The 8,271-nt window shown below is 48.7% G+C and overlaps 1 protein-coding gene across 1 annotated transcript in view; it reads right to left on the reverse strand.

Moving 5' to 3' along the window:
* The window catches only part of LOC112264188 (immunoglobulin superfamily DCC subclass member 4), a 64,971-nt gene extending 58,154 nt beyond the window's left edge, over nt 1-6,817 (reverse strand). The window contains exon 1 of the mRNA XM_042330877.1: nt 6,410-6,817. Coding sequence (XP_042186811.1) covers nt 6,410-6,485 — 76 coding nt within the window. The 5' untranslated portion in view covers nt 6,486-6,817. The remainder of the gene's footprint in view (nt 1-6,409) is intronic.
* Between the last annotated feature and the right edge of the window lie 1,454 nt (nt 6,818-8,271).

Genomic DNA, 8,271 nt, shown 5'->3' on the forward strand with positions numbered 1-8,271 from the left:
GACGGGCCGCCCCAGGTGGTGAGGGTAGGCAACAACATCTCCACCCCGCTGATCCTCAACACTGGGGCCCCACAAGGGTGCGTTCTGAGCCCTCTCCTGTACTCCCTGTTCACTCACGACTGCGTGGCCACGCACGCCTCCAACTCAATCATCAAGTTTGCGGACGACACAACAGTGGTAGGCTTGATTACCAACAACGACGAGACGGCATACAGGGAGGTGAGGGCCCTCGGAGTGTGGTGTCAGGAAAATAACCTCACACTCAACGTCAACAAAACTAAGGAGATGATTGTGGACTTCAGGAAACAGCAGAGGGAACACCCCCCTATCCACATCGATGGAACAGTAGTGGAGAGGGTAGCAAGTTAAGTTCCTCGGCATACACATCACAGACAAACTGAATTGGTCCACTCACACAGACAGCATCGTGAAGAAGGCGCAGCAGCGCCTCTTCAACCTCAGGAGGCTGAAGAAATTCGGCTTGTCACCAAAAGCACTCACAAACTTCTACAGATGCACAATCGAGAGCATCCTGGCGGGCTGTATCACCGCCTGGTACGGCAACTGCTCCGCCCACAACCGTAAGGCTCTCCAGAGGGTAGTGAGGTCTGCACAACGCATCACCGGGGCAAACTACCTGCCCTCCAGGACACCTACACCACCCGATGTTACAGGAAGGCCATAAAGATCATCAAGGACATCAACCACCCGAGCCACTGCCTGTTCACCCCGCTATCATCCAGAAGGCAAGGTCAGTACAGGTGCATCAAAGCTGGGACCGAGAGACTGAAAAACAGCTTCTATCTCAAGGCCATCAGACTGTTAAACAGCCACCACTAACATTGAGTGGCTGCTGCCAACACACTGACACTGACTCAACTCCAGCCACTTTAATAATGGGAACTGATGGGAAATGTAAATATATCACTAGCCACTTTAAACAATGCTACCTTATATAATGTTACTTACCCTACATTATTCATCTCACATGCATACGTATATACTGTACTCTATATCATCGACTGCATCCTTATGTAATACATGTATCACTAGCCACTTTAACTATGCCACTTTGTTTACATACTCATCTCATATGTATATACTGTACTCGATACCATCTACTGTATCTTGCCTATGCTGCTCTGTACCATCACTCATTCATATATCCTTATGTACATATTCTTTATCCCCTTACACTGTGTATAAGACAGTAGTTTTGGAATTGTTGGTTAGATTACTTGTTGGTTATTACTGCATTGTCGGAACTAGAAGCACAAGCATTTCGCTACACTCGCATTAACATCTGCTAACCACGTGTATGTGACAAATAAAATTTGATTTGATATGCAGCTCAAATTCAGCCTGGGGCCTCTTTAAATAATATGCATCCTAATTTAGCTGTGTATCTCCAGGGGGATCAAGATGCACTCACATACAAATAGAGTAGGCACTAGGCTTAGGCGATATACTGTTTATACCATATACCGGGGTATTTCGAAATACCAACGGTATGATTTTCACTGCCATTGCGGGGGTTGCGTCCTATGCCACTGCTTATAACTATAAGACATCTAAGATGTGTCAAATAAATCAGATCTGGCTCAGGGCTCCAGCTGTGCATTTGGCTTGCTGACCTGCTAGCTAAGTGTGTAGATGTCAAGATCAAACTTCTTGGTTACAGCAGAGACATTCAACCCTCTTCTGGATCAAGATCGCTGTTACGTAAAGGGATTTGTGCGGTAAAAAAATGTACGGTTTGACGGGACTGAAATTCTGGATAACTCTCAGCCCTAGTAGGCACAGTCAGACACACACTACACTCATCATGCTTATAAACATGCCATTTCCACCCCATGGGGCTGTCAGAAACACAGCAATCACACCTCAAGGACCAAGGGATTGAGATATGGGCACAATAAATAAAATAAGACGGCTTTATTACAAGCGGATTTTTTGACAAAGTTCAAAGAACTTTAGCCAAGCGCATAGTCATTGATGCAACAAACTTAACATAATTACTCCATTTACAGAACAGCTCATTAAGGACAAAGAAATGCAATTATCTTTATTAAGCAGACTTGTTCACAAGCATCCTCCAGAGGCTGAGGTATCTGTAGACAGGGGCTGAGGTACGGTGCTGTAGACAAGGGTTGAGGTAGCGTGCCGAGGTAGCTGTAGACAGGGGCTGAGGTAGACAGGGGCTGAGGTAGCTGCAGAAAGGGGCTGAGGTAGGGTGCTGAGTGCTGAGGTAGCTGCAGACAGGGGCTGAGGTAGGGTGCTGAGGTAGCTGCAGACAGGGGCTGAGGTAGGGTGCTGAGGTAGCTGCAGACAGGGGCTGAGGTAGGGTGCTGAGGTAGCTGCAGACAGAGACTGAAGTACGGTGCTGTAGACAAGGGTTGAGGTAGGTTGCTGAGGTAGCTGCAGACAGGGGCTGAGGTAGCTGCAGACAAGGGCTGAGGTAGGGTGCTGAGGTAGCTGCAGACAGAGACTGAGGTAGGGTGCTGAGGTAGCTGCAGACAGGGGCTGAGGTAGGGTGCTGAGGAAGCTGCAGACAGGGGCTGAGGTATGGTGCTGTAGACAAGGGTTGAGGTAGGGTGCTGCTGTAGACAGGGGCTGAGGTAGCTGCTGAGACTGCAGACGGGCTGAGGGGCTGAGGTAGGGTGCTGAGGAAGCTGCAGACAGGGGCTGAGGTAGGTGCTGAGGTGGCTGCAGACAGGTGCTGAGGTGGCTGCAGACAGGGGCTGAGGTAGGGTGCTGAGGTAGCTGCAGACAGGGGCTGAGGTAGGGTGCTGAGGTAGCTGCAGACAGGGGCTGAGGTAGGGTGCTGAGGTAGCTGCAGACAGGGGCTGAGGTAGGGTGCTGAGGTAGCTCCAGACAGGGGCTGAGGTAGGGTGCTGAGGTAGCTGCAGACAGAGACTGAGGTGGGGGGCTGAGGTAGCTGCAGACAGAGACTGAGGTGGGGGCTGAGGTAGCTGCAGACAGGGGCTGAGGTAGGGTGCTGAGGTAGCTGCAGACAGAGACTGAGGTAGGGTGCTGAGGTAGCTGCAGACAGAGACTGAGGTAGGGTGCTGAGGTAGCTGCAGACAGGGGCTGAGGTGGGGTGCTGCAGACTAGTGGCATGTAATAGGGATGGATTAGGTGTATATAGGCCCTGTTCCAAATTAGATATCCTTTCTTTCTCAACTCCTGTGAAAAAAACAGATCTATATATGATTGGATGGGTAACTAAGGTTACCTACCAACCTACTTCTTTCACCAATCACAACCAGTTAATATATGTGATTACATAAAGAAGGGGGGAATGAAGGGGAGGGAGGCATTGAACAGGGTCAATGACGAAGGACTAGGAGGGGCAGAGGTCAGTCGAGTTTCAGACAGAGGCAGGAAGAGTGAGGAGGAGTCAAATTGAAGCAGGGGTCAGTGGGCTGATTAACACTGAGCATTAAATCATTGACCATGGATGAGATATCCTGACTCGCTCTAGTCATCCTTAGAGAATAAAAGGAGAATGGGAGACAATGCTGGGAACCATAGAGAGAAGGCCTCTTGAGTGAAGCAGTGATGAGGGTTCAGTGAAACCCCAATAATTTGGTCGGTGTGCATGTGACACTCCTAGCAGGAGTACTGGTTTAGAGAGAGAGAGAGAGCGAGAGAGAGAGAGAGCGCTTGTCTACACACACACACACACTCACCCACAGCATTCATTTGTTCCTGATGAGTTCAGCAGAGTTGACATATTTTCATTTGATCTTTCGAATGGAAAAAAACAAGCTCTTTGTTTGTGGATCTGATGTAGCGAAGTCCCATGCACCCGCCCATTCATCCCTGCCCCACTATCACCCCCTACTCCCACCCAGCAACCTCCATTCGCCAGCTCCAGTTCCCACAATACCCTCCCAACCAACCCACCACCCATAACATTCCTCTTTCTCTCTCCAAACATGCCACACTCACACGAAAGCTCCCACCAGTCCAGCGAAGGCTCTACAGTGCTCCACTGTGGGAACACACCCCGGGGTGTATGAGGGCTGAGGGAGATGCTCAAACACACTACTGTGGGCCTTGTGATGAGCACATGCCACTGTTGCCTGCTCCAAACACACACACACGCAACCCCTCAAGATCATGTACTGTAGTTTGTATCTCCATCTTAAACCACATTGAGACAACATGATGGATAGAATGGGTAGAACATGCATTATCAAGGAACACAGTTTGTGCTCTCAAGCATTGAAAATGCATTAGTCCAAATGACATTATCAAGGAACACAGTTTGTGCTCTCAAGCATTGAAAATGCATTAGTCCAAATGACATTATCAAGGAACACAGTTTGTGCTCTCAAGCATTGAAAATGCATTAGTCCAAATGACATTATCAAGGAACACAGTTTGTGCTCTCAAGCATTGAAAATGCATTAGTCCAAATGACATTCAAGGAACACAGTTTGTGCTCTCAAGCATTGAAAATGCATTAGTCCAAATGACATTATCAACAACTTATTTTCTGATCCTATAGGTTTGCAAGCCATACTTGAAGTCTCACTTGTACATATTCAGGTAGAACAGGGATGCTCCTCCATGCATCTTGATTAACAGGAAAGCATTGTCAGCCCTGATACCACTATTCCTCCAGGTTTTTCAAAGCAATGATCCAATATGTTTGCCTTTCCTCTAAAGTGAGCTACGTCAAATAGGCTAAAGCAGAACAAAATCCCATCCGCCTATTTCATGTTTCTCCTCCCGTGCTCCTGCACTTTTCTGTCATGTAAATTAATTAACTGCCTGCCTGCCTGCCTGCCTGCCTGCCTGCCTGCCTGCCTGCCTGCCTGCCTGCCTGCCTGCCTGCCTGCCTGCCTGCCTGCCTGCCTGCCTGCCTGCCTGCCTGCCTGCCTGCCTGCCTGCCTGCCTGCCTGCCTGCCTGCCTGCCTGCCTGCCTGCCTGCCTGCCTGCCTGCCTGCCTGCCTGCCTGCCTGCCTGCCTGCCTGCCTGCCTGCCTGCCTGCCTGCCTGCCTGCCTGCCTGCCTGCCTGCCTGCCTGCCTGCCTGCCTGCCTGCCTGCCTGCCTGCCTGCCTGCCTGCCTGCCTGCCTGCCTGCCTGCCTGCCTGCCTGCCTGCCTGCCTGCCTGCCTGCCTGCCTGCCTGCCTGCCTGCCTGCCTGCCTGCCTGCCTGCCTGCCTGCCTGCCTGCCTGCCTGCCTGCCTGCCTGCCTGCCTGCCTGCCTGCCTGCCTGCCTGCCTGCCTGCCTGCCTGCCTGCCTGCCTGCCTGCCTGCCTGCCTGCCTGCCTGCCTGCCTGCCTGCCTGCCTGCCTGCCTGCCTGCCTGCCTGCCTGCCTGCCTGCCTGCCTGCCTGCCTGCCTGCCTGCCTGCCTGCCTGCCTGCCTGCCTGCCTGCCTCCCTCCCTCCCTCCCTCCCTCTATGGGTGGCTCCCTGACTCTCTAATCACAGCTTCCCTTCTCTCTCTCCCTCCCTCCCTCGCCGCCTATCGGTGGCTCCCTGACTCTCTAATCACAGCTTCCCTTCTCTATCTGAAGGCCACCGCAATGCCTGAAAGGCAGCGACCAAGTGCATCCTCTCCCAAGCCCCCAAAAACACAAAGCACATGTCCGATATGACGATTCAAATACCACCAAAACATAATAAGCCTTCATTTGTTTCGAGGCAAGAGCACAACATAAATACAATTATGTGACAATAGATTTTAAAAAACGTTCTTGTTTTAGGCATTTTTAAAAATCCAGATCGTGTGTCAGGTATGAGCAGCTCATAAATAATTGTAATTACAGTGTTATTTTGGCATTCACCTTACTAGAGGCAAACAACTGTCGTAATATGGGGTATTGCGTTCGATTTATAAAATAGTGACATCTGAAAAACGATTTTGTCCCACCGGCAACGCTATTTTAATTGTGAAAAATTATATTTGTGCAGAAAACCCACGGGCCACATGTTTAACGCTCATTATTTAAACCTCTTGAAACGCAACCCACATTCCTCAAACTCAACTCCACAACACATGTCTTCAAAGAACGCATGACTCCGCTGTAACATTAAACACGTTATGGGCAGATAATGGTTACATAGTTGCAGATGTGCAACTAACTTTGTAACCGGCAGTCCAGCATTGGGTATAAAGAGAAACCCGACAGACAGCGTGTGCTGGAAGACGAATAGGCTATTGAACAGAAATAAGCACGTTGCAGCATTTGATAGATAGACCTACCATAGTCCTGATACCTAGACTCAACAGTTAGATACAAACACTGCAACGAGTAAGGTGCAAAATGTGTTCACTAACCAATCTCTTCTTATCGCACCTGTATATATTCTGAAAGATAACTATAATTGAATACATTACTAACTTGAAAGGCGTGCGCAAGTCAATAACATTTCTATTAAGCTAAGCGACTTACCTTGAGCGGATGGTCCACAGAAGCCCAACGAAAGTAAATAGAAAACCCAGATAGTCTCCACCGCCATGTAAAGCATTGATTTCCAGCAGAGGGCTGAAGCAGCGTGTGGGTCTCTACAGCCAGCTATACCGCTAGCAATGTATATACATATAATGCAATCCGCAATAATCCCCTCTCTGAAGTTGGCTATTAGTTCATGTATATCCCTTTGACACAGTCCCCTGCTTTCACTCAGAACAGGGTCGCATTTAGTTGGGAGAGAGCCGTCGTGTCTCTCGGCGCTTCATCGCCATGTTGTGAGCGAATGCAAGTGTGTGTGGCACACACGCGCGCACGCACGGACATATGCGCATACACACACACTCTCACTCAAACACACGGGCAAGTCACGCTTTAGGTGTCTATTGGAGCCACCTGAAACGCTGCCAATAATTTCACACACCCCCTTTCGTCGTTTTTGAGCTCTACGCTCGTGAATAGACTGCTGTGCGCCGCAGTCGTGCCAATATAGCCAGAAAAGACCTAGAATCAAACTCGCTGTATTGGGCTCCCGAGTGGCGCAGCGGTCGAATGCACTGCATCTCAGTGCAAGAGGCGTCACTACAGTCCCTGGTTCGAATCCAGGCTGTATCACATCCGGTCGTGATTGGGAGTCCCATAGGGCGGAGCACAATTGGCCCAGCGTAAATCAGGTTTGGTCAGGGTAGGCCTTCACTGTAAATAATAAATTATTCTTCACTGTCTTTCCTAGTTAAATAAAGGTAATTTTTTAAAATAAAAATACAATTCTGCAGTTTCATAGGGAGACACAGCTTGGTCAACTGATGTTTAAAACAGAAGTGCTGTCCAGTGGCGATTTTAGCATGTACATCTTGGTGGGGGAAACAAAAAATGTATAATTGGGAATGCATGCCAGCAAAGCCACTACAGAGCACAGCACTAAACAATACATTAATTGCACTATAACAGTGACAAACGGTGCCCACAAACTGTTAGGGTCCTACATAAAGCTGTCCCAACAGCAGAGCCAACACCTTTACCACTGCTACACCTGGATATCAGCTGAGTCTTGTCTGGCAGTGAAACAGTTCATTCAGCCTCATTTACTGACTTTAAAAAACATAGCTGATTTGGCTGACTTGCTTAAACAAATGTGGTTTCCACTGGCAATTGAGATGTACAAACTATGGCATAAGGGGATGACAAGCGGAAAAGACGCAATCCGTAATCGGTTAAGACATTAATGGGATTGACATAGTCAATATATCTATTTGTTCAGAACTTTTGAAATGTACAGCGAAAGAATTCAGAACATGGGCCGTTCTTACAGTGTTCTCCCAGTACACCAAGTCAGAACAGTAGGATAAAGAAAGTCTGCATATAAGCAGACAATGAAAGCTCTTACAATATTCAATGATTACATTTCTCTAAAACAGGTTATAGGCTACATGTGTAACCAATGTGAAATGGCTAGCTAGTTGCGCGCTAATAGCGTTTCAATCGGTGATGTCACTCACTCTGAGACCTGAAGTAGTTGTTCCCCTTGCAATGCAAGGGCCGCAGCTTTTGTGGAGCCATGGGTAACAATGCTTCGTGGGTGACTGTAGTTGATGTGTGCAGAGGGTCCATGGTTCGAGCCCGGGTCGGGGCGAGGGACGGATGAAAGCCTATACAGTTACACATGTGCACCACCAAGTCAGAACAGTAGGCGAAATTAAGAGGGGAAAATAGACCAAATTATTAGGGTGAGGCACATGGGCTAGTAACAGCTTACTACACAACTTACACTTAGTATTACCTAGCTAAGGGATACATACTTACTTAGCTAAGGGATACATATCTCCCTGGCATATTACATCACT

The sequence above is a fragment of the Oncorhynchus tshawytscha genome, linkage group LG12, assembly GCF_018296145.1.
Source record: "Oncorhynchus tshawytscha isolate Ot180627B linkage group LG12, Otsh_v2.0, whole genome shotgun sequence".
Classification (NCBI taxonomy): Eukaryota; Metazoa; Chordata; class Actinopteri; order Salmoniformes; family Salmonidae; genus Oncorhynchus; species Oncorhynchus tshawytscha.